The 27,110-nt window shown below is 41.9% G+C and overlaps 1 protein-coding gene across 6 annotated transcripts in view; it reads left to right on the forward strand.

Annotated features, from left to right (window-relative positions):
• Positions 1 to 16,514: 16,514 nt before the first annotated feature.
• The window catches only part of exoc1 (exocyst complex component 1), a 26,590-nt gene continuing 15,994 nt past the window's right edge, over positions 16,515 to 27,110 (forward strand). For 3 of the 6 annotated variants that reach the window (XM_042056967.1, XM_042056968.1, XM_042056970.1), the window contains exons 1-7: positions 16,515 to 16,702; positions 17,282 to 17,416; positions 24,597 to 24,727; positions 24,829 to 24,988; positions 25,675 to 25,692; positions 26,007 to 26,194; positions 27,039 to 27,110. The exon at positions 27,039 to 27,110 is cut by the window's right edge and continues 156 nt beyond it. In XM_042056967.1, the coding sequence (XP_041912901.1) occupies positions 17,293 to 17,416; positions 24,597 to 24,727; positions 24,829 to 24,988; positions 25,675 to 25,692; positions 26,007 to 26,194; positions 27,039 to 27,110 (693 nt within the window). In that variant the 5' untranslated portion in view covers positions 16,515 to 16,702; positions 17,282 to 17,292. The remainder of the gene's footprint in view (positions 16,703 to 17,281; positions 17,417 to 24,596; positions 24,728 to 24,828; positions 24,989 to 25,674; positions 25,693 to 26,006; positions 26,195 to 27,038) is intronic. The other 3 variants (XM_042056971.1, XM_042056969.1, XM_042056972.1) reach the window with 3 other exon arrangements.

A 27,110-nucleotide genomic window follows, 5' to 3' on the forward strand; every position in this document is an offset into this window, starting at 1 on the left:
GCATCACCTGGTAGAACATCACAGAGGGAAAAGAAACCTGAAGGTGACCTTTCCATGTTGCGATTTTGAAACTGAATGGGGCTTTTATTGGTCCTTAGGTTGTCTGCACATCATTGTGACGTCCCCTTTTTAACATTTGCATGCCTCATGATGATTACTATGCTTCATCTATCATGGGCATTAGACGGTGTTTAGAAGTTGTACCATCAACACGCTGTGTGTTGTGTTATTGTCCCAGCAGTGTGACTGTGAAAAGATACTTACAGTGTATAAAAAAGCTAACCAATGCACTCAGGTTGCAACAACTATAGGGATGCATCAGTGGCAAACTCTTGATGTGCAGAATGCTGTCACAGTTAATACCAGTTTACTTACACTTACATTCAGATGTGTTTATCCAAAGAAACTTACAGCAATAAACTAACATAAGCATTTTCAAATTTATAAGCTACAGAGCTACAACTACAGCAAAAGAATAACATTCAAGCATTTTAACTTCTAACATACTACAGAGCTACAGCTACAGCAATAGAACAGAGCAGAGGAGACTATCGTTAGGAATTACCATTGCATCTGTCAATACTAGTACTAGAGGATAGGAGTGCCTACATATTAAGTACTTGTCAAGTATAATAATAAAATGAAAATATTAGGAAAAATAATAATAAGAAATCACGAGCTCAACTAGCATTCTATAAAGACCCATTTAAGTTTGTTAAGTCTTTATTCGTAATGCAGAAGAGTGGTAGTCTTTTGGAACCTAAGCAGAAGCTTGAGGAGTATTTAGAGGGAGTGCACAAAGATAGGGAGAGGTTCAGAGAGATGGTACTTCCTGCTGATATCCCACCTATTGGTGAATTAAGTAGCCAATGCGACGATAGTCCACCAAGGTGGAAAGAGGTGCAAGAAGTAATAAAACGTGCAAGGGCCTCTTCAGCCCCGGGACCTAATGGAGTGCCCTACCAGTTGTATAAGAGTGCACCAGATGTTTTAAGATTTCTATGGCAATTAATGAAGATAGTTTGGAAAAAGCAGAGTATTCCTAAGGCTTGGCGGAGGGCTGGGGGAATATTTATTCCCAAAGAAAAGGATGCAGTGGAGATTAATCAATTTAGGCCAATTAGTCTACTGAATGTTGAAGGGAAGGTGTTCTTCAGTGTGGTGGCATGGAGACTGACAAATTACCTTGAAAGGAATAAACTAATATACCACGGTGCAAAAAGCTGAAATTCCTGGCTTCTCCGGGTGCTTAGAGCATACCAGCATGATTTGGCACCAAATTTAATTAACAAAGCGTGAGAAGAGAGACCTGCACGTTGTGTTCTTGGATTTGGCTAATGCTTTTGGGTCTGTGCCGCATAGTCTGTTGTGGGAGGCCTTTGATTATTTCAGAATCACAGGTAGCATTAAAAGCCTAGTAAAAGCATACTTTCTGGATATTCAATTATGTTTTACTACAGCTGATTACACCACAGGGTGGCAACAACTTGAGATAGGAATCATGGCCGGATGTACCATCTCCCCACTTGCTTTTACAATGGCAATGGAGGTCATCATTAGGGCCTCAAAATGGATAGTGGGTGGGGAGAAGTTGCAGGGAGGGCCACGCCTCCCCCCGATTAGGGCTTTCATGGACGACATGACAACCTTGACGTCAACCGTTCCATGCACCAACAGGTTGCTGGATAAGTTAAATAGTAATCTGCAATGGGCCAGAATGAAGGTGAAGCCAAGTAAGTCTAGGAGTCTCTCAATAGTTAAAGGGAAGGTAATAGATAAGAAGTTTTCTATAAATAAGGAGGTGATTCCCACAGTTCTGGAGAAACCAGTGAAGAGTCTGGGAAGGTGGTATGATGCAAGCCTTAGTGATAAATCACAGGTTGAAGACTTGAGACAGGTCACTAGGCAAGGTATTGCAAAAATTGACAAGTCAGGGCTGCCAGGTAAGCTCAAGCTGTGGTGTTTGCAGTTTGGTTTGTTGCCTCGGCTAATGTGGCCATTGACAAGTTATGAAGTTCCTCTGTCAAAGGTAGAGAGGTTGGAAAAAATGATCAACTCCTTTGTAAGTAAACCCTTGTGGAGTAAGGCTTCTGCAGGAGAAAAGAGGAAAATGGTAGTGGAGGAAATGCATAGACAGGAGGAGGCTGTAAGATGAACTAAGGCAGTGTCGCAGGCAAAACAAGGGCAGTGGGTGAACTGGGAAGGGGTGGAAAAAAGACGGATTAAATGGAAAGATCTATGGGGCATGGAAGCTGGTAAGATCAGATTTATGTTAGGTGCTACATATGATGTGCTCCCATCTCCCAAGAATTTAAGTCAATGGTGTGGTGAGGATGATAAATGCATACTTTGCTCGTGTGTGGGCAGTCTCCACCATATCCTATTAGGGTGCAATGTAAGTCTCACCCAGGGGCGGTATACGTGGCGTCATAACCAGGTATTCATTACCATCATTCAAGTCAATTCATTAGCAGCTAGTAAAGGGGTAAGGCAAATTAACTTTGTACGTCAGGGGGATAAACCTTGTTCCGCAAGGCCAGGTGTAAAACCGGCCAGTTGAAAAATGGGGCGGGCTGGGAAATGAAGGTTGATCTTTGCCAGCAGATGGCGGTACCTCCACATATAGTGAGTACTAAACTACGACCCGACGTAATTCTATGGTCGGATTCAGAGAAGATAGTTTACTTCATTGAACTCACTATTCCTTGGGAAGACAGAGTGGAAGTGGCCAATGAGCTGAAGAGAGCTAAATACACTGAAATAGCAGAGGAGGCAGCTAAGCGAGGTTGGAGTGCACGATTAAGGCCTATTGAAATCGGTGCACGTGGGTTTGTGGCCAGATCTGCTATTGGCTTGCTGTCTGAATTGAGCATTTGTGGTCGAAGTCTAAGGCAGGTGGTTAGTAACATGTCTTTAGCAGCAGAACGGGCAAGCGAATGGTTGTGGGTAAGGAGAAGTTACCCTTCCTGGGGCGCAAGCTAAGGTAAGCTAACTGGCTCATTTGTTTTGTGTTTGTGATGGACTGTGCCTAGGTTGATGGTACTTGGCTAAGGTTTTTTATGGTTTATGGTTCAGTCCGCATCAACGGGACGGACCAACCTAGCCAACTTAGACCATGCCTAGGTTGGTTAAGGGTATTTGGATGTTTGTTGTGGTAATATGGTGGCAGCATGGGGCATAAGCTAACTGGCTAATTTGTTTTGTGTTTGTGATGGGCTGTGCTTAGGTTGATGGTTGGTTGGCCAGGGTTTTTATGGCTATGGTTCAGTCCACATCAACGGGACGGACCAACCTAGCCAACCTTGACCATGCCTGGGCTGGTAAAGAGTATTTTGGGTATTGGATATTTCAATGTGGTAATATGGTGGCAGCATGGAGGGGAGTGTCTCCAGGACGCTGGTTTCACTGTTAAGCCTTCATGAGGTGTCGTGGGCCTAACTTAACGAAACATCGGTGAATGAGGGTGCCCACTTGTTAACCCCAATGACATGCAGCATACTATATACTGCTGTTGGATGGGCCATTTGTATTGTGTTTGTGACCATTTGTTGGCGGATTTGTGGGTAGTGTGCTTTTTACAGTTAAACTTGAGCAGGGGCTTCTGAATATGTTTTTACCTTGGATTTTGGCACAAGGGATTTTAACATCTAATCCTGTGTATTCATGTAATATTAATAATAGCTTAAATATAATTAATAGTTTACATTTATATAGCGCCTTTCAGGATACCCAAGGTCACTTGACAAACAAAGAGATGGGTGAACGCGTGACGTCAAAGGATGCATCGGTATTTTGACAGTCAGCGTCACATTTGAAGGAGTCTGCTTGCGAGACCGTATGGAACAGTCATTCCACTAAACCATGCTTTACTTAAACCTAGCATAGTGTAGCCTTCACGCATTTGCACTCGTCCATTATTTGAACTCATTGGCAAAGTGAAACTAACTTCACTGTGGTGTCGGTCAAAGACAAAACAATTACCGTATACACGGTTACTTTCACTATTGACTGACAATGGGTTACCATCGAAAACATAGGCTGGAAAAAGCAACAAAGTACCCTAATATTGTTCAAATGACTGAATAAAATAACATTTATCCTGCAGAGGAGTTGCTTATCAGTGTGTCTTCAGCCATATGTGTCTCTCGCCTCTCCCCTAATCACTTTTAATCGTCATTACCAATTTTTAGAAATAATTACTGTGCTATCTCCATCATGATGCTCATTATGAAAATGTCAAGCGTTCCATTCTCAGGGGTCTTGTCTCCATACAGATGCAGCAGTTTTCAACTTGAACCTTGTTTGTGAGTGTGTAGGATAATCCTTGCCATAGATTAGTGTGCGTGTGTGTGTGTGTGTGTGTGTGTGTGTGTGTGTGTGTGTGTGTATGTATGTGTGTGTGTGTGTGTGTGCATACGTGATGTGTACCTGCACTGAAGGATGGTTCGATAAATTGAATAAATGAGGGAATTTGCTTAGTGTTTATATTGTGAGTAGACATTTAGCTTTGCTTGTGGCATGTTGTGAATAATATTTAGAAAGTGCAGACTGAGGGATGTTAATGAGATATATTACTGTTATACATAGTCTCAAAGGCTTGTGTATGAGTGTGTGTGTGTGTGTGTGTGTGTGTGTGTGTGTGTGTGTGTGTGTGTTTTGGAAACATTTCAACCACTGGGCTTATGTTATAAGTGACGCACAAGGGAAAATGCACTAGACATGCACAGTTCCACTGGGAAATATCCTCCAAATATCAAATGAATAAATAAGCTGCTAGTGTTTTCTATGAAGGTATTGGCTGAATTGTAGCTGGGGGGTGGGGGGCCAGGAAGTAACTCCACAAGATCCGTGCCCATCTATAGTGATAGTAAATCATATAAACCACACCAGGCTATGAGGTGGAGGTTAACAATTCAATGCACTGGTTTGAGCTCTCATATTTGAAGTATACTCAAATATTGTACGTAGTACTTGTTCCCGATTGACCACATCCACACCTGTTAAACAGCTAACATATAGAAGAATATAGAAGCTAAAAAATAGGAAAAAATACATTAATTCTAAAATGGCTGCTTGAATGACTGTAAGTAAGTAGGTAGGTCATTATAAGGCATTTTTGGACAGCAGTTATAGGAACTACATGTACCCTCTGAAGATGCTAGAACTACATAGTGCCTAAGGTTGTTTTTCTGTTAGCATTCGCAGAGCCAGTAAGAATGGCAAGGGGATGTAACACATGCATTGCACACTGATTGTGAACCAGAGTTTTGAACATCAACTTGTTTCCCCCTTTAGATTTAAAAATAATTTTTAGCCACCCTCCCCACCGGGAGTTAGATTGGGGACCCCAGCACACACTACAACAAAGTCCATCCATATCATCCAAACTCTCTCCAGTGAGTGAGACAGTACATGGCGTACTCGTGGCCACAGGGCTTATTATAGCACGTGTGTTTTTACCCAAGAGCGCAAGCGATGGGAAGTGCCCGACTGCATACTGCAGCGATTATATGATGAATGAGAGCACTCACACACACATACACACACACACACACACACACACACTCCATCAACCTATGTCCCCCAAACACACACACACACACTCTCACTCACTCACTCACACACACACACACACACACACACACACACACACACACACACACAAACACAGAGAGAGAGTGAGAGATATATACACAGACACGCCTGAGACAAACCAGGTCACTCTTATTGAAAAAACATTCATTAAAAATAATGTGCTTTGTGTCATTTCAGATCATAGCTATGTATGTTATGTCTTAATCTTTTATTTCTGAAGGGTGCAGAAACATACACACGTACACGCTACTTTTCACAGAAATCTATTGAAAAGCAGAAAAGCAAACCTCCCTGAAAGTGTGTGAAAGAGTGTGTGTGTGTGTGTGTGTGTTGTGTTGTACTACTTTCCATCTCTGAAGCTTCCGCCACAGTCTAATCATCCATCTTCAGGTTTTTGAACTGTGTGAGTATTTGACCATTTTGCAAAGAGAAGGTCTTATCCAGCCCAATTAAAACCCTTTCTCCCACAGAAAGAATATATGGAGCTGTTAAACACAATTTAAAGTAATACAATATGAATTCCCCTTTTTGTCAATGTTCAATTGACAAGAAGGTATCCAATTTGTCTAAAACCGACAAAAAGGGTCACGCTCCTACCCGCGACAACAACGTTACATAGTGCAGTGCCAGACATCCCAGTGGCACAGCATCAATGTCAGAAAGTTCTGACATTTCAAAGTTCTCAATGTCTCGTTTTAAATGTCAGGGCCCTCGGAAGTCTACCAATGAAGTGTGGAGATACATTGAGCCTCGTAAATGGGTGTAAAACAGTGATTTATTTACATGGCTAGCCCGATGCCGAAGCACCACTATTGAAAAAGCTGTTGGTAGCATCGGCTAACTAGCGCCAGATTTTGGAGTGCAGGGGACAAGCCGAGATGGTCTATGAGACATACGTTCACGCTCGGTATCATGTTTCAATACACTTTAGGTCAATATCACACCGGAATTCTCCTTTAAGTCAGTTGGCTTTATTTATTTATATTAAACTTTATTCTCCTGAAAGTCAGTCTGGCATCAAAATTAGCTGTTATTTTAAGGTAAAAGAACTACATTGTATTGCTTTAAATGTAGCTTATACTGTTGCATATGTTGACACAGTAGCACCATAGATTATTAGAAGATATTTGAGTGGATGTTCAAATCAAGTAAGGTTTTTAGGATCAACTCTCCGTGAAAGCAAAGAGAGAATGTTACGTGACAGTGGTCAAATGATGCCTATAGGGCTTCAGTTCCGTTCAGATTGCTTTAGCAATTGATCAAAAATGTAATATAGCCAACAAAAATCTTTCTAATCACCACAGAGAGGCCACTGAGACTTTAATTACTCTGCTTCATTTTTCCATGTTTAATGCCTTTCCCAGATTCAATTTTATGCCTTGTTAATTGCCCATCATCATCTGTTTGTGCGCAGTGCAAAAAAGGGACAGCTGAGATACTGTACGTTAACTGAATCTTTCCATGTACAGTCAATGTGCCCCTCCCCTCCCCATGCGTGCGCGCACACACACACACACACACACACATACACACACACACACACACAAACAGACAGACGCATTCCTGTTCAGTGAATGTTTCCCCTCTTGTTCAATTAGCGTTTTCACCTCCTTATGAAGTTCAACATTCAGCAGTGAGAGGGAGTTCTTCACTGCTTAATTTTTTTGTTGAATGCTGCTGTTTTTATTGAATTTTATTTTATTTGAATTTGGAGACAACATGCCATCATTTTTATATCTATATAAAACATGTATTTGCCCTGTAAACTGTTTGAGATTTTAATACATCATCAAGCCTCATATGGTTTAACAGATAGAAGTGTGACGACTGATACACAGATAATACGCACAACAAGTGCAGCATTTAATGTGGTGTTTTGTCCCATTTTTACTTTAAACCCCTCTCCACAGGCTGCCCACTAATCTTAATGGAGTGTAACTACTCTGCTGTCTCCTATAGTCTTTGAATGCAAACTCACCAGCATTACATTTTTAGCCTCATTGAGAATCAGTAGAACAGCTCTACCACTCACTATATTGTTGCTCACTTTATAAGCCCCATCTGTATTCGCCACCTACTTGAGAAAAGAACAAACTTTTCTATTAACTTTTTTTTTTTTAACTTGAATGGCTGTCTACATTGGTCACCTGTGTGACCTCTTCTACTCCATAATCATAGCCAAGAGGTCTCATTTCATGGACAGTGCCGATGAGCCAAAGAGACAGTGGAAATATTCGCGAGAGCATAGCACCCTTGAAATTGGAGAGGTTGCGAAGTTTCTGCTTGAAAACGTATTGATGGTGATAATCCCATTTTTCATTTTGCCACACTACTTGGTTATGGAATTATGCTCTTCAGGCTACACATATGTGGAGAACGAGAGAGATGGCACAGCACAAGTGAACAAGGCGAGCAGGAACGCCAAGAGACCTTTGAAATCAACTAATCACACGTCAGATCAAACCACGTCATCCCCATTTTGTACTGACTCACAGTTTGAGCCAACACCCAAATACCTCACACGAAGTAGTAGTTATATTATTATATGAAATCCAATTATTGATGCATGTGAAATAGTTAATTAGATAGAACAACCTAGGTGTTGTATTTATACAATCCTCTATTTCTTTACAGTTATGTTGAAGTAATTTCTGAATAAATAATACAATGGAATGGGGATTTTTGTTTAGATTTATGATCATGTATTTATGATTTTGGATGGAGTTTCCAGAAACACAAAACCTCACTGTTTCATAGAATGTTTTAGACTATTTTTTAAATGCCTTATAAATGGCAAACTGATATATTGTGTCTTGGTTATTTAAAGCTCTTCCATACAGTGATCTTTATCAAAATGAGGAAAGGCTGCTGGGCCTTTAATCAACAGTGTGAATGTCACCGCAGATTACACAGACATTATCATTTCTCCCTCCATACTCACATTTCAGTTAAAAAATAGCCTTTTCTTGTAATGTGGCATCCCCCACATAAATACTGACGAGATTTCTCGTGACTCTCGTGAATGCTTCGAGAGACCATTTACGGGCGAACCATGCCCTTTCTTATATAAACACACACACACACACACACACCAAACCACTGCATTTAGGCAATATGAAATAATTATAACATCAAAAAATAGTTTTGGGTCATTCTGCAATCCAAGAGTCAGCCTGGCTAGTGCACTATAAATGCACTCTGCACTATCAGTAGTCTACAAATATTCCCCCCTCCTGATATTGTTTGTCTGTATCATTCCTCTTTTTTTAATCCTCCCGAACTGTCAGAAGGAATCATCAGTTCCATTACCAGTGCGTAGCACAAGCTTTTGTGGTCGAATCACTCTCTTGAGCCCTTAAAGTGGCAGGCATTCATTTAGACCCACACACCACCAATACAATGATTTAATGACATTAAATAATGTAATAGTTTAGCTCACAAGGGGGATAGTGGCCTATGCCAGTGGAATGCAACCCCCTTCTCTCCAACCAGCAAAAATTTGTTTCACTTTGGAAAATGCTGCGAGAGACATTGGTGGCAGAGGTAGAAAATGTGTTCTTTCATCGCTAGGCTATGTCAACACCAAAGTATACCATCAATGGCAGCCTTTAACAATCTGATTTATTATTTTACAATGGATAACATTCAATGTATAACTGGCGCTCCTGTGACAAAAGAAGGCTGCATTGTGTTCTGTCACTGGTAAGCTCACACAGCATCTTTAAGCTGATCATTGCAAGAGGCACAGCCTAAATATTTGCATAAACAGAGCATCCACTTTCAGAGGAACATTATGGAAACACTGTAAATTGTAAGCCTACATCTAGGGCTACTGAATATCCCAGTTCTTAAACATGTTTGTTTAAAAACTTTTAGTAAAATAATTTCACGACCACTCCAATAATTTTGGCAACCCCCAGTTTAAGAACCACTGGCTTATGCCATTATGGTTTAATTTTCAATAAATTATACATAATAATTTTCTGTGCTGTGCCATTTTATGTTATTGTTTCATATCAATTTCTACCAATAATGTTCTGTAAAGCTAAAAAAATTAGAAAAATCCTGCCTATAATGAGAAAGGTTTTTGTTGTAATAATCCTGCTTTAACTGGCATTTTCTCTTCATAGCAGATGTCTTGAATCTGTTGATCTGTTGGTTAGGCTATGTCATATTTGTAACTCTCAATCTGTCTGTTTCTTTCGACAAAACTCACCAGAAGTCCTCATTTATTATTTTTCAAAAAAATCTTCTGGGGATTATTAGATAGGATGATACATTCGTTTTACCCATAATTCAATTTCTTATATTTGTTTTACCTATTTTTAACAGGGGGAGCTTTTAATCAACTGGGATCTGAGTACTAAATTTGCGCTTCTACATGAAAATGTTGGAATGACAATAAAGCTTTGCATCTTGAATCTTGAACTTTCTGTGACTAACACCCCCACTGCTGGAAAATGTTGATAGGGGAAACAATGATTTTAGGCCTAATAATTGTGCCATGCCCCCCCCCCCCCACCCCCCATCTGAGCAATTTAGATCTGGGCCACAAGGTCATACAGTCACTTAAGACACAGGTTATTTGTTTTTCTAAGAAGCACAATAACCCTACAATACTCTTTATGTTACTCTTTATGGGCAATCAGTTAAGCAGGTTCAAAATATAAGGTTTTTAGGTGTGTGGATGGTCTCCAAGTGGAGGCTGGTGAGATCTCTGAGACGTCTACAGCTTGCCATGGTGTATTGGGTAAATCTGCAGGGGCATAAGCAGGATCATCCAACCAAACTCTAGGACATGGAATTGGAAACAATTTAGCAGTTTTGGATGGGTGGGAAACAGTCAAGCTGAGAAACAGGGCCCAGTTTCCCGAAAGCATCTTAAGCCTAAGAGCAGGGGCGATTCTAGAGCTTTGCTGGGGCACAAGCCCCCAACTCCTAATAGGCCTACATAAAAAAAAAAAAAAATTCTACAGGTAGGCTACAAGTAGGGGTCGGCGAATTATCGGCCTGGCCGATTATTAGGGCTGATATTTAGCATTTTTATAATAATTGGTATCGGTCATTTTTTCCACCGATAAGCCGATATTGAAATGGATAAAGAATGAAACGCGCTACTTTGTCTGTAAAGCGTCTCACTCCCTGAATTTGCTACTCTGTGGTCAAGAGCATTGTCCCGCCCACTACACCGTCTGATTTGTTAGTTAGCACGAATGCAGCCAATCAGGATCGAAGACTGAACACAGACAAAGTTTAGGATTCTCACTGAGGCAGACTGGGCTTCAGCTGTAGCCTACATTGCTGAAGTTGCAGTGAATCACAATCATCTACACTGAAGTTACAAAAACACCACTTTGTAAGCTATTGTCTCTTTGATCCGGATCAATAAGTAAAGCACCCACTTCCTTCATTTAGCGAATTCCCGATTGATGCACGTTACTGATGCTGTAGTTATCCCACAAACTCGGGTGCTGAGCGTCGGGAGTTATCTGCCTCCGCCTCGTTCGTTAATTGTGAAAAACGGGACACCTCGGCGGACATCGTACAGACAAGTCCTAAATTATGCGATAGCGAACGTCAAAAAGTCTAATTTCTCCTTTTTGAAACGGACTGTCAGAAAAATCTACATGCACCCAGGGCCAACCGTAATTTAATCCGACCTGAACAAAATCACGTCCTGAGCTGGCTATTAACGTGCCTTTTAGGCTCTCAAAAGTGTAGCTTATAGCCTACACATGGACACAAATTGCATGCTTAAATAGCCTAAGAACTATTTAAAAACTGTTTTGTTAAACTATACATGGATTTCTATGCAACGTCACGAAAACATGCGTGCGCAACCAAGAGGCAGAAAGCACCATAGAACAGCATAGAGCAATGCAAAAGAGCAAAATAATAAAATGAGTTTTTGTGCTGAAAACTGCACCAATTCGAAATCACGATGGTTAGAGAATGTTAAATATGTTCAATATCCCTAACGGAATGCATGTCTTCTCCAAAAATGACAAAATACGATGTTATATTAATAATGCAAATGAACGTCAAACTTTGAAATATAGTCTGAAATGAGATGTTATTATCATTGAGACAACAGGGGTATACAAAAAAATCCGATTGTAGCTTACAGCAGCTGACTATTTAGGTTAAGTTTATAAAGTTGTGGACGGCCACCAAGCGTCTTCTTCCTCACGGCTGCGCGCGCATCTAGTTTTGTTGGTAAACGGGAAACCCGTGTATTCAACCGTTAACACTTGTCATCACGCATGCACCTCTTCCTCTCCCTCTCCCTCGTGCACTCACACACACGATGGCAAAGCATCTTTGTGACAGGTCCCTTAACAAGCACATAGCAATTATTTTCATAGAGTAGGCCTGCACAATGGGCTTCAGCTCTTGGATTAACATGATACACAGGATTTACACTTGCAAAGTGATGCAAGTTGATAGACAATTGTGTATTAACCTGGGTGTTCCCATGCTGCCTTGTGCGCGATTTGATTCACGCTGCTAAGGCAGCCTGGAGACCATGGAGCAAATTTTCGCCTGAGATAGGGGACCAATCACAGAACAAGGGGGAAAGCAAGACGATGATGAGCTATGCACAGACACATTTGATAGACATCCGTGGCACCCAATAAACGGATCTGGGCATTTTTTTCAAATACGAGAAAATTAACGTTTGGTTCCCAGACCACGTCTCATTGAGAAGTGGTGGCGCTAGCCAGGCTAATTGTGTATCAAAAGAAGAAAGAAAAGTTTGCATAATTAAATGATTTTGAATTAATTTTTTGCAGCATATAGCCTTTACTATCTACCCCCCTTTTTGACAACTGACATATCGGTTTTACATATCGGTTATCGGCCTCCTGTTTTGGTAATAATTGATATTGGTATCGGCCCTGAAAAAACCATATCGGTCGATCCCTAGCTACAAGCATACTGTAGTGTCATGTTTTCAGAGAGTGGGACTCAGGTTCAGATATGACAAACACCCAGAATTGACTCAGATGAGGAGATTTAATAACAGAGACAAAAAACAGAGCTTCCACTGTCCTGAGAGTAATCCACAGGGAACACACTGGCCAATCTTCAACAGAAAGCAGTCAGAAAAAGCACAAAAACAGTTCAGAAAGAAACAGTCGTAGAAGGCAAAACCCCAGCAGGAGAACAGGGCACAGGCAACTGGACACTCCAGAGAGGGTGCAGGTGAAACACAAAAGTCAATCCTCCTTCACGGCAGGAGGCCAGTCTTCATTCACCGGCAACAAAACACAGGCAGGCAAAAAACAGAAAAAACTTGGCAAAAGTACTAAATCTTCAGGCAGAGAACACAGTCGATGAAAATCAGGCAGAAATCAAAACCAGGCAGGCAAAAACTCGCAGGCAGGTCGCACTCGAGAACTGCTACGAGAAGACGGAACGTTCTGACAGGGAGGCAGACCGGTAATGGTTTTGATGATTTATAAATGATTTTAAAGCCAGCTGAAATTGCGATCAGATGCAGGCTAATTGACGCTGATTGGTAGGCAGATCAGAGACACCAGTGGAAGCAGGTGAGAACCAGGAGCAGACAGAGGAAGACCAACAGCAGTGGTACACAACAGCTCCTGCAGAGGGGGACAAATAGACAAAACACTAGAAGGACAAACCACAAACAGAGAGTCTGACACTGTAGGACCAGCACTCTCTCCTTCAATTGTTGTAAGAACCACTATCCAGCAACATCCAAACACATAGGCATAAGTAGGCCTATACTCACTGCATGAATTTAATAGGCTTTCCTACTAAAACAAGGGAAAGCTTATTTTTTAGTCAAAATTGAGATATACTTCCCTCCCAGGCAAGGGTCCTATAGTCATCCTGGCAATACTGCAGTTCTTTGTAGCTTAAATAGCCTACTAAAGCCTTCATATTCACAGAGTCTGTGTAGATTATCATCGGCTACATTTGCAAATGCAGAAAACTTATTTAAGTTTGCCATTAAACCATTGATCAAATCACAGCACTGGCACTTTAACATAAATGTTAATGTTACCGTTAATGTGGGCAATTATCATACCTCCCTCGTCCTCCTCATCTCTCCTCACTGTTCCTCTCCTTCTGCCTCTGTTCAGGAAGACATTTCTGATGTATATCTCTGAATAGTTTATCAGAAGGCTATGTTTAGTTTTACAGTAGGACAGCTTCACAAACAGCTATAGCTACTTTTACAGGACTCTCTCTACACTATACGTAAATCATTATTAACTGTCCGCATGTGTGCGTGCAGCCTACGCATGGTGTGAGTGTGTGTCAGGGAGAGAGCACAAGCTGGTAAACTGTTGCTAAATTTAGGCTACAAATTTGACGCTAAGCATTGAAAAACAGATGCTAATTATGTGGGCAACATTCTCTAACATCGATCAACTTGTCATATTTTCTGTCAAGTTGTGAATTTGTTGTGACATTAAAACAGGGGGCGACTTACTCTGCGCTCAAAGTGATGTGATGAGCTCCAGCGGTTTCCACTGTACAACGAAACACTCGGAAGAATCATGTGAACGATTTTCATTGGTTGTTGCGTTCAATCTTACCCAGCTACAGAGGTGCTATTTCCTGATTGGCTATTATGGCCCCTTTCTTTTTTTCCTTGTTTGTTTTTTATTGGCTGTGACAGGCTCGACTGGAGATGCGCTCATGAATGCCGTTTCCAGCGAGAGACTTTTACTAAGGCATGTGCCCCAGTGAATAAGGTCTATTGACGCCCCTGCCTAAGAGCGTCGTAAAAGTCTCTCTTATAAACGTCTTAAGATTTGCCGACTGTTTCCGGAAACCATCGTAGCTTAAGAACGTCGTCAAAACACTCGATCTACAAGTGCTCCAGAGTTCTCGTTACCGGCTAAGAGTGTCTTAACAGTACTTCTCACTGAGGTCACCAACAGGACATACAGAGGAATTACAACTTAGAATACATAGGCTAATCCAATTTAGGCTATGTTCCCATTCTTTATTGTGTTGAATCTTTATTACCTGATGAATCAGATTTTAGCGTGCAAAATAGTAGGCCTACATTTAATGGTCATAATAATGTGATGAAAAGCGGACAAAAATGCAATCCAGTTATAAAAACGAGACGTTGTCAGAATAGTTTGCCATTATCTTTGCTAAGTGCTAAGTGAAGGCTATAATTTATTAGGCCTATGAGGTAGAAAGGAACATGTGGTTTAGTCTGTAGCCTAGGCTAGGCTACACATTACCTCACTTTCTTACTCGACTTCTTTCTTATCTTCAAACGTGTTCTTGCAGTTCCATTAGAATTCCACTGGGCGTGATCGCGGGCGAGTGCAGGTTGAATGGGGGTCTATGGAGCTAGACGGCTAAATGTATCTCTTTCACCTGCTTGTCGTAGAAGAATCGTAGATTTTATTGTAGTTTATGCAGGTTCAATATAGATTTTAGATCTAAAGTTGAATGAACGAGTACTTATGTCCTTTCCATTTCTTACAGGTTGGGTCGTTGTTGCCCATATCACGCTAGCATTGTGCTAATGAATGACGTCATTGACATATTTGAAAGGCTTTTTAGAAGACTTACGTGACTTCAAAAAATATAACAATCAACAGTGTGTATTTTCTTTGCCTCTCCTAGCGAATGCAACATTCAAATTACTACTCAAAAAATTATATCCAGAGAAAAGTGGATATTGAGGGGTAAAGCTCCAGACCTCCATGCATTCTGCACTCGCCTGCGAGCGCCCTCAAGTGGAATCTGAGGAGGAACTGCAACCAGTCCAGAAACCGGAAGTAACCAGACAGTGCCAATTCTCTTCCTATTAGACAATAGGCGTGTTCGACTTCAGGCAGATCTGTGCAGATCTGACTTGATGTGATGCATGCTGGGTTGAACACAATGCATACTGGGATGGACGCAATGCTTGCTGGTTAGAAATTCTGTCCGACTTCTGTCAGCCGGGGAGGGACTTACCACCGTGACACCATGTCACATGACCTTAAAATATCGCGGGAGTCTATAGCCTGCAGACAGATCTTGCAGTTGCCTTCCACGAGCTGCACGAGCTGAAACACGCCCTCCTGACGTCAGTTCAAAGACGTGATAGGGCCATTGGGGAGGAATGTCCTCATGACGATTATGACGGGAGGCTTATGCTGCTTCCTTATGTTGGAATATGCGAAAATAAACAGAAATCGAAGGGATACCTTCTTATATGTGATTTCTGCAACAATGGTAGGCTAGCCTACTGAAAACGTTTGGATATTCTGTTATTGTCTGCTGTTGGCTAAATAGATAGACACACATATAGGGAAAACACTTGATATTGAATTTATGTGCTACAATGCAGGCCTGTTAACTGTATGACAACAGTGGTTTCTTTAAACTACATCATAAGAATTTATTTCGTCAGTCATCATGCTCATTTTAATGAGTAGGAATGAAAGTTCTGCTGTGTTTATTGCAAACAAAATTCCGCGATATCTCCCGCGAGTCAGACTGTAGCCTGCCTGTCAGGGATGAGCTGCCCTCTGTTCCTCCTCCCGGCTAGCCTCTGAAGATCACGTTTACGTAGAAAGCCAGACCAAGTCAGACTCAGCCGAAGTCGAACAAGCCTATTCTCTGGGTGGGCTCTGGGCCTAAGCGTCTAATTCCGCATTGAAGCTCCACACCCCAAACAGTTGGTGGCGGTAATGCACAGTTGGTATGCCAACCGCCAATACATTTAAAGAAGAATAAGAAGAAAACTGTCACTTATAAGTTATAAAACAACTAGCCTATCATATGTTATATTTCTATCTCTTTGCTAGAGGCTTGCTAGACTCTTCTCTGGCAAATTATACTATTTTGCGTTTTTAGTGTCAAGGCCTAGCACTAATTATTTTCCTTCTCTTCTTTTGCTTCACCATCCCAGAGCCGACTCGACGTGAAGGCGTCATGTGATAGTGTCTCCGGAAACAGGAAGTAGCAGGGCTAGGACACAGGACAGCTGTCTGCACAAAACAAAAATCATGAACTTACACTAAAGGGCTATTCTGTAAACATAATTTTAAATGGACGTGAAAGAAAATACAAGGTGTAATTAATACCGAGCTAACTGGTCGTGAAAACATTTAAGGTAAGTTGACTGCGATCCAAAAGCAAGCATTTTCCCGTTCTGTCGGATAGAAGACACCTCCCATTTAGCATAATGCAATGCAATGCTTCGCTCTCTCCCCAGCTAGTCGACTATCATATAGTTGAACTGCAGTGACTGATAAAACAAGCAGTTATAGTAAATATCAAAAGTTCCCTTGTACTTGTGAAGTAATGTGCATTTCTGTTATTTGAGTGTCAAGCTCTAGGGTACAGTAAATGATTGAGACCATCAAAATGCTTTATGCGTCTCTCGCTAGTTAGCTCACTTCGGACTGGTAAATAACAGAGCTTACTTCTATCAAACATCGGCTATGTCAGTGACATATTTTTCTTTTGCCCGCATGTTGTAATCAAGTATATTGTTGCAGAATATTAAACCATCTCTCATTGAAAGCATCGTATTCTGGTCCCCTGGGGATCAATAAAGTATCTATCTATCTATCTATATATCTATCTGTATTCTGTTTCTTACTATTGCGATAAATGTTAATGGCGCTTGTTTTCAGACAGTTTACATAGTGTCAATCCACCCCATCCCCACACACCTCCTGTTTTACAGATAAGACCAAAATGACAGCGATCAAGCATGCCCTCCAGAGGGACATTTTCACTCCCAATGATGAGCGTCTTCTCAGCATTGTCAATGTGTGCAAAGCAGGCAAGAAAAAGAAGAACTGCTTTCTTTGCGCCACAGGTAAAAGACCCATCATCTTCATCAGATTCCCTGTTGGCCTATATTAACGTCTTTTTATATATATATATATAAAAAGACGTTGGTGGCAGCCGTGGCCTACTGGTTAGCACTTCGGACTTGTAACCGGAGGGTTGCCGGTTCGAACCCTGACCAACAGGCCACGGCTGAAGTGCCCTTGAGCAAGACACCTAACCCCTCACTGCTCCCCGAGCGCCGCTGTTGTTGCAGGCAGCTCACTGCGCCGGGATTAGTGTTTGCTTCACCTCACTGTGTGTTCACTGTGTGCAGTGTGTTTCACTAATTCACGGATTGGGATAAATGCAGAGACCAAATTTCCCTCACGGGATCAAAAGAGTTTATATACTTATATTTATACTCAGTGTTGACACTGGTAGCCACAGTTACCTTGAAAAAGTAATCTGATTACTGATTACTCATTTAAAAAGTAACTTAGTTACTTTACTGATTACTTGATTTTAAAAGTAACTAAGTTAGATTACAAGTTACTTTCAGCAGCTGCCGACAACACCCCCAACGCCTCAACATAAAAATGATAACCGGTTTTGCCAATACTCACTAGGCCTATACTGGAAGTGCATTTTAACAGCAATGTATAGCAGACATCCCAACCTAACCTACTTAGATACTGAAATTCAGATGTGTGTTCAATAATGTCTAAGTACACCAAATAAGGAAGGCCTATTGATAGAAATTGTTATAGTAAAATATGTAGATTTTTTTCATGTAGCCTTGGCAACTAGCCATCTTGTAGCCTATAGGCCTGAGTAATATGCAAATGAAATGACACTTGTTAAACTCACCTCAACAAGTCTTTTGCAATCATTGTTGCAATCATATGTTTTAATCTTTTGAGACAATTGGGTACATGTTTGTGTAGTCTGATGTGAAATGGGTCTTAAATCTTTCTTTTTGAGGGGCACTGACGCTGCCATGACGCTTATGTTCCTAGATACACTGACTGAACTGATTAATTATGTTTGGGAGAAAAGAGATATAAGCACTTACACTGAAAACTGATTGATTGATTTAGCAAAACAGACCAGGATGCTCTCTGTCTTGGATGCGCTTCAGGCACAAACGCACCACTCCTCTCTCTCTCTCCCTCTCCGTTGTGTGCGCATTAAGCTATGCACACGCGATTTGAAGCAAAGATTCTAGAATCTTTGATTTGAAGTCTGGTCTGGCTTGCGTGCTCTTGTTCGCTCTAGGTTCAGGGAGATTTTACGTAATTTGCGGGCGTCAGGAAGCCGCTATCAATATGTTGGAGACTCCCAAAACTTCGGGAGACTTGGGATGTCTAGCTAGACAGCACTTTGTCGCCAGCACAGAATGTACAATGTACCTTAATGTTGTCATGTTTAGGTGACACAAACTCAAAGTAATGACTGATGAAATGTGCATCTCTCTCTCCCTCCATTGTTGTTTACGTTTGTGTCGCTGCACGTGAATTGTGAAATGCTGAAAACGTGAGCATAGCCTACATGACATTGGCATCATATGGGAGAGATATATGGTATGTAATGTTTACCTCTAGAGCCCAGATTTATCATAGGTAGGGTTGGCCACCGAAACACGGTTCTAATATGGCACCGGTGCAGACACAAACGGTAGTAACTGCATCGAATAACAACGTGGATTTCGGTGGCTCATTTCGGTGCTTAAATAGCGTTTTTTTTATTTATTTTTTTTATACCAGGCATCACTGCATGTCATGCGCCATCTCTAACATCTTGCTCTGATAGCAACACATCCAGATACAGTTAGCTAACATATGATAAACAATGGATGTATAAACCAGAGGGGTGCACCACATAGACGAGTGGACAGTGTTCGACAGCTTGCGTGAGCCCACTGCTTACTTTAAAGCGATCGCGAGCTCTTGTCAAAATCTAGCAGTGGGCCTAACTACACCCAAGCAAAAGGCTATGAAACAACATCAACAGTAGGCTAGCCTATACATTACACAATATCCTTGCTAATGCGCTAACTGACATTTATTTGAAATGTTATCAGCAAAGTTGTAAGGTGAAAACTTTTTCACGGTGTGTTAAACAACATAATGGCATGATATTAATCTTTCATGTGCATGAGGCCCATATAGCATCACAATGAATATGAAGATCATGTTAAACGTTAGCTGGGAAAAACATAAATATATAGGTTACATACCTGATGTCACTGAGCTGTCAAAGAGGCTACGAAACCATCTCCGTACATTATCGCTAATTAAACTCAGCTGACTGGTGTTAGCGCATAGCCATAGTTGCTGTTAAAATGCCTACTAGGCTAGCGCTGGGAATCTAAACACTTCAACACCGACATGTAGCCTAACATGTTCAAAACTACTGCGTGTTATGGGTTAAGACATGACATTTTCTTGAAGCATTTGGGAACACATTGAATTAACTGGAAAATAGAGTCCCTGTTAGATTAGCTTGCTTGCAAATGCCGTTGCCCATGACCCGGCAGTTTTATGGCAAGCGGTTTTAACATACGTTATGGCAAACCGCCTACACTGGGTAAACTTGAAAGCAGAGCTCACCATTGTGTGTGCATGCATGGCAAGTTGTTTAAACAACAAACAATGAGATATTGATAGTAAATTGAATATAACAGTTCAATTTCATGTTCAAATTTGTCTTATCAATAAAATGAAAAGCAATTCATGCTTTAGACCATTTTAATTTAAAACATTTTAAAAACAAAGTACCGGTTCAGGCACCGTTTCGGCACCGGCACCGTTTTTAAAAGTATCGATTTAGCACGGGTATCGGATAAAACCCAAACGATACCCAACCCTAATCATAGGCCTACTTTGCTTGACAGCAAGAAGTTGTCCTGGAAGCTAAGAGTCATTCCGTCTCCTTTCACCTTTAATCCCAGTGTTTGTGTGTGTGTGTGTGTGTGTGTGTGTGTGTCTGTGTCTGTCTGTGTGTGTGTGTGTGTGTGTGCATGTCTCTGTGTGTGTCTCTGTGTGTGTATGTCTATCTATTTCTGTGTGTGTGAAATACACGCACACGCACACGTATTATGTGTTTTAACAATTGTGGAAAACTCAGCTGAAGGACCCTCTCCTGAGAGGATAGCCATTTTTTCATTTTTGTTTAGCTCTTCGAAATTTGGGTAGGTGGTTTTAAATTTATGGAAAAAGGGTTGTCTTAATTTTTCATACTTTTCACAGTATAGAAGAAAGTGTTTCTGTCTCAACCTTCCCTGTCTGGCAGTGACCACATGTTCCTTCTTCTTTTGGCATCCAGGTCTTTCTATTCCTACCAGTTTCCACTGCAAGGGTGTGGTCACTGAGCCTGTACTTCAGGATTTGCCTCTGCTTTGTATCTCTGACAGAGATGAGATGCTCTGCCAATTTATAATCTCTTTTTATGGTTAGATAGAATTTCATCCTACTTTATAGTTTGGTTTCTCCAATGTTCCAAATAATCCTATTTTGCTTGCTTGATTTTATTGACACAAATTTGTAGTTTGGAAGCAGAACTGGTTTGAGCATATTGTGTATTAGTTGTTGTTACTGAATTAGTGAGCTTCAGTACCAGCTAGTACAGGTCACTCTTTTCTGGGTTCAGTTTCAGGGTTTTTAGTGCCACAAACTGGAGAGTGTTTTTGGGACTAGATTTCAGGTGCATCCAGAATTTTAGGAATCTTTTTTTAATAGGTATAGCCAATGGGTAACGACCTTATTCTGCTTTACATGCGTTGTTGGGTGTTTTAGTTTGAACTTTCAATACAGTTCGGCAGAATTCGACATGTAGGGCTTTTGTAGGATGCTTGTCCCATGTAGTGTAGTTCTGCATACTGAGTGGACCCCAAACCTCACTTCCATATAGCGCAATAGGCTGTATTATACTGTGAAATAGTTTACACCAGATACTGACTGGTATATTTATATTGTAAAATTTGGTCGTCTGCAAAGAGCAGGAAATTAACCTCTTTTTCTTGAAGGGTTAGTCCAGGGGCTGCAGACTGTTCCAACTGCACCGCTAGTTCATTGATGTAGATGATGTAGAGTTGGAGTCAGACTGCAGCCCTGCCTTACACCACGTCTCTGTGGAAAGGGCTCTGTTTTTTGCCAATTTTCACTCTGCATTTATTGTTTGGATACATTGACTTGATCACGTCATATGCTTTACCCCCTACACCACTTTCTAAAAGTTTGTAATGGGTATTGTGTTCGATAAGGAAGGTCATTCAAAATGCAACTAAATGCCTTCCCCAGATTACTGCTCACACATCTACCTCTGTAATTGTTTGGGTCCAGTTTGTCTCTACTTATGAATTGGGGTGATAATTCCTTCATTCCAGATGTCAGGGAAACAGCCAGAACGAGATTGAACGGCTCTCTGCAGCTCAGGTGTGCTGTATTTCTCACTCCTGATGCTATCAGGACCACAGGCTTTATTGGGTTTTAGGGATTTTAATCTTTGTGCCAATTCGAGTAATCGAGTGGATTTTGATTGTTTTTGAATATTGATTCAAAGTTTTGTGCTCAAAGTATTCCACATCTCCCAGAACTGATTTTTATTGATGGAATCTTCGATTTCATACAGTAGATTGTTGGTGTAGCTTTGCTTTTTTCTTTTGATTGTTTGTTTGTAGCTTTTCAGGGTTTTAAAATATTCCATCCTCAAGTCTGTGTTGTGAGGATGGTGGTGTTTGAGGTTTCACAGTTGCCTCAGTTTTTTTCTGCCATTTTTACATTCTGTGTCAAACCATTTTTCATGCCTTTGTTTTGTTTGTTTTTTGGCTGTCTTTTTGTAGTTTTTAGTTAGACCAGCCTTTTTTGCAACCTTGTGACATCAGGTTTATTTCATGGACTGCCATGTCGATACCTTCTTTTATATTAGGGAATGATTTATTAGTGAAGTTCGTTATTTGGTTAGTTCATTCGAGGCGGGTTTAGGGCGTGTGAAAACGTTTCTGAGCTATCTGGGGCCCATCTGTTTGTTGGACTGAGTCCGTACAGCTTACTGGGTCCTGTATCAGTGTTAGTAGATTGGTTAGTCATTTTCAGAAATATATTTAGTTGGTTATGGTCTGATAGGGGAGTTTGCTGCCTGACAGTGAATGCATTGAAGTAGGATGGGTCCATGTCAGTAATTGCATAGTCAACTACACTATTACCCAGGACTGAAGATTATGTGAACTTCCCTAAAGAGTCCCCTCTGATACCATTAAGCATGTACAGACCTAAGGCACGACAGGAGCACTAACTCTTTACCACTGCTATTAACCACACTATCTAGGTTGTTTCTTAAAAGAGAAGTTTGGTGTGATATTGACCTAAAGCAAAGTCCTTTTAGGCAAGTCCCTCCACTTGGCGGCCATATTGCAACGCTTTTTGGGCACTCATCGGGCATCCTATTCAGCAGAAATGCGCGTGCGTAAGGCTTCACGACACCAATTATGCTCCAGCGGGGGGTTCACAACACATGATTGGCACGATGTCTTCACAACACACCATATGATTGGCTCAATGTATTCACATCACACCACATGATTGGCTCAATGTATTCACATGTCGACGTTTTGCCGAGGAAGCGGTGGGATATGTGTAGACAACGGCCATATTGGCGTTACAAACTAACCCCATGCATTTCTATGGAGGATTGTTTGAGTGCTGTGTCTCCTCATTAGAAAGTCTCTGCCTAAAGTGTGTTGAAACATGATGCCAAGTGTGAACGTTTGTCTCATAGCTCATCTCGGCCTTTCCCCTGCACTCCGAAATCTGGCGCTAGTTAGCCGATGCTACCAACAGGTTTTCGATGGGGGTGCAAATGTACGCCCATGGGTGGGTTGCAAAAAGGCCTGCAGAGAAAGCGGCAAGAGAAGGCATGCTACAGCAGCCTAAAAAGGGTGCCCTGAATGATGTCCACCAAAATAGCCTAGAAATTTTATTTGCTGCCCGGGCTAGTCTAGCAACTCTCCGTTGGCTTGCGAGCTTGAAAAATTAAACTTCGATAGGGCCAATCACATTGAGTCGTTAGCATAATGATTGATGGCAGAGTTGAAGCGGTTCGGCGTGAATTCCATGCTACTTGAAAACAAAGAAGGTGGATGTTGCTGTTGGCGAACAGCGTGACACGAGTTAAGATTTTTTTTTAAGTTGGCAAAAGTTTGAACTAGCCGCTGGTGGGAAAACGCCTGGGACTCATGAGTTGTAGCGCTATCCTATTGCGTGCAGAGGGAATTTGAAAGACAACCGATTATCCCGCCCCTCGGACTGAGCACTGCGAATGGTGAGTCCCCAGACCCTACATTTTAATGTGGGTCTGGCTCGTCAGGCTAGTCCACCAATGTAAGAGGGAGTAATCAGCTGATCAATCAGCTGGGTAGTCAGCTGAGCAGTTAGCCAAGTTGCTGGGCGTGACTCCGTGGCCTGACTGAACTAACGCTATAGTACTGTATGCTCTCTATACATATATCTATGCACTCTACACTGTCACCAGTCAGTTAGAGATGGTGTGTGTGTGTTTATACAAAACTTGTTTGTCTTGGGGAGTTACATACACCTACTAATTTTAGCTTAAACTATATGCCAACTATGAGACTCCATGACAAAGGGGGGCGCTAGGGAGTCTTTGGGCCAAACCCCCGCACAAGCCTTTGCCTCTGAGTATTTACTGAGGATCTTGATGTGTATTCCAAATTTTATGAGTTTTCAGCCATGGAAACCACCTCAAAAAAGGTTAAAGCAACAGAGACAACATATTTAAATTCACAGACTTAATTGATCTCAAGTGCTAAGTGAGTGAGTGTGTGAGATCACATGGGCTCAGATAGGTATGACTGGGATTGGGACAGCAAGTCTGTGAGTCCGGACTTTGGGATTGGCCCATCGTCAAATGGCTGCTGTGTCCTGCTGTGAAAATGCCCTCAAATCTAAGATTTTAAAAATTCACTGTGACAAAGTGAGGCTGAACACCCTCCCAATTTTTTTTATATGATTTTAACTTAAGAATTTGATCATTCAAAAAAAGTAAGTTTGGACCTGATACCTTTTTTCAGTTTTTTGGAATATGCCTCTGAAGTTGGGCGAAGATGTGTTTTTTTTGTTTTTTTTTAGCCTTAATATCTGTGAAACTAATCATCCAAGAGAGACCAAATTTTGACACACTCCGTTTCCACTCTCTGTCTTGCATTGCAGTCACCACAGAGCGACCGGTGCAGGTGAAAGTGGTCAAGGTGAAGAAGTCGGACAAGGGGGATTTCTACAAGCGCCAGATGGCATGGGAGCTGCGGGATCTCACCGAGGTGGATGCCAAAGATGCCAACAAGGTCCGAGGTCATGGTTCAGGAAGATCCCGCACATTATATCTGTATGGGCCTATCCGTCATTCATTTCACCTCTGTTGCGTGTGTTGTTTTAAATCTTCTAGGAAAACCCGGAGTTTGACCTGCACTTCGAGAAGGTATATCGATGGCTGGCAAGCAGCACAGCGGAGAAGAACTCCTTCATCTCTTGCATCTGGAAGCTCAACCAGCGCTACCTCCGCAAGAAGGTGGAGTTTGTCAATGTCAGCGCCCAGCTTTTGGAAGGTGGGACATGCCCAGACTTTTGAAATTATATTTACTGTAGACTATGTCAGGTTATGCGACAGACATAACACTAGTTAGAGAAGAGTTACATAAGGAAGCCCTTATAGTGCTTTAACCTAACCTGCTACTGTGTTTTACAGGTGCTGTATTGCACCTTGAGCAAGTTTAGGAAATTCCAGAATTATTCTCCTCTATTCATTCATTCCAATACTACAAACTTGCTCTTTGTTTTTCCTCTGTTCTTCCTTTAAATAGGGTCTCTCTGTGGCTCCTGTGTCTAACATCTGCCCTTTTCAGCTTCATTTTAGACTATTGGACCTTTTTATTCTGCATTGATTTGTTGCGGGTTGCTCAGACACCCGTTCCTCTGTAAAGTTCGGGGGGGGGGGGGTTGCATGATTTGTGCTCTGTCAACAAACTCATTGATGGCTCTAAAAAGGCATATCTGAACAGAGGCTCTAACCATTTTTTTTAGCCAACACTGTTGCACAAATCAGGGTGAACAAACATATTTCAAATTTTCTTCCTGCAGTAGGCTCTAAAGCATGGCAGACACCTTAACGCTTCAGATATTTCCTGTTGTTTGTTGTGTGATGTTGCTGAATGAACTGAAGCATGGCTCTGTGTGGCTTGTAAGGCTTAATCTCTGTTCTGTACTCTTCTCTCTAAAACCTCTCACTGGCCAGAGCTTCCTAAAGCTGAAGGTTGGTACTGCAACTCTTTACTTTTCCCTCCGTCATTGCCCTTCCAGACCTCTCATACTCCCCCACTGCCTCTCCCCGTTTCCATAGCATCTCCATGTCCAGCCATCTGTCCTAAACCACCCGTTCACCGACCACACTGCACGCCATACAACCATAACAGCACTGTGGATGATTGTTTTGTGAGGGCGTGAGTGGTAAAGGTCTGTGTGTATGGATCTTGGTTGGCTTCTGTGCAATGTGTGTATTAATTGTGTGCGTGTGCTTGTGTGTGTGTGTGTGTGTGCGTGCGTGTGTGTGTGTGTCATCATCCCCAGAGTCCGTTCCGAGCAGTGAGAGCCAGAGTGTTGCGGGCGGCGACGAGGACGCCCTGGATGACTACCAGGAGCTGAACACCCGTGAGGAGCAGGACATTGAGGGCATGATGGAGGTGTGCGAGTACGCCATCTCCAACGCAGAGGCCTTCGCTGAGAAACTCTCCAAAGAGCTGCAAGTGCTGGATGGGGTGAGTGGAACAAAAACCCACCTAGACCTGCTGGCATGAGCAGCAACCACTGGCAAAGGTGATGGGATCTGGGTAAAGCCATCACATGGTGAAATAAAAGATTATTTATTTCTGCTCCGTTTCAACCCACTTTGGTGAAATTTCACCAACTTAAGACTCCGACACACCATCCCAGCAACATTACGGATACAGTCCCTTAGCAACATCCTAGATACCATCCTTGCAAAATCCTGGAAGTTGCTAGGGTGGCATCACAAGCCGGTGGAATTTCACCATGTGATGCGTTTTCCCAGATCCCATTACAAAGGTGAAAAAAACACATCCAGGATAGTGGCGCACAGGCAAGTGAGGGTTTGAGGTGTTTGGATCAAGGATGAGAACATGGGGGCTGAATCCGCATTTAGTCAGAAAGGAGGAGGCAAGCAGCGTTCTAATGAAAAGATACCATGGTATGTTAATGAAATCCAGCGACTTGTAGCTGTTATGAGCCAAATAGCTCTTGGCAACACAAAATGTCATGGAACAAAGGTAAACTAATTTCAACGTTTGAGGCATCAAGCAATGGGCAGCAAGTAAATCACTGTATGTTTGAATGAGGCTTTAGAGAGGGTAAGTGTCAGCTGGAGAGGGGTAAAGAACAGGCCTAATAGGGATTATATAACTATACATAATAATGTATTTATGTAGATTTAAAATTTGAGTGGCTTTTGGCTGCTATGATTAGGCTGCAAGTTGTCATTTTCAATCTGCTCCATCTTAGCTCCTGTTTTTATTGACTTCTCTCTCACACACACTCTCTCTCTCTCTCTCTCTCCCTCCCTCCCATGGACCTGGCTCCCCTCAGGCAAACATTCAGTCCATCATGGCGTCAGAGAAGCAGGTGAGCATGCTGATGGATCTGCTGGACGAGGCCCTG

This window comes from Alosa sapidissima, chromosome 12 (assembly GCF_018492685.1).
Source record: "Alosa sapidissima isolate fAloSap1 chromosome 12, fAloSap1.pri, whole genome shotgun sequence".
NCBI lineage: Eukaryota > Metazoa > Chordata > Actinopteri > Clupeiformes > Clupeidae > Alosa > Alosa sapidissima.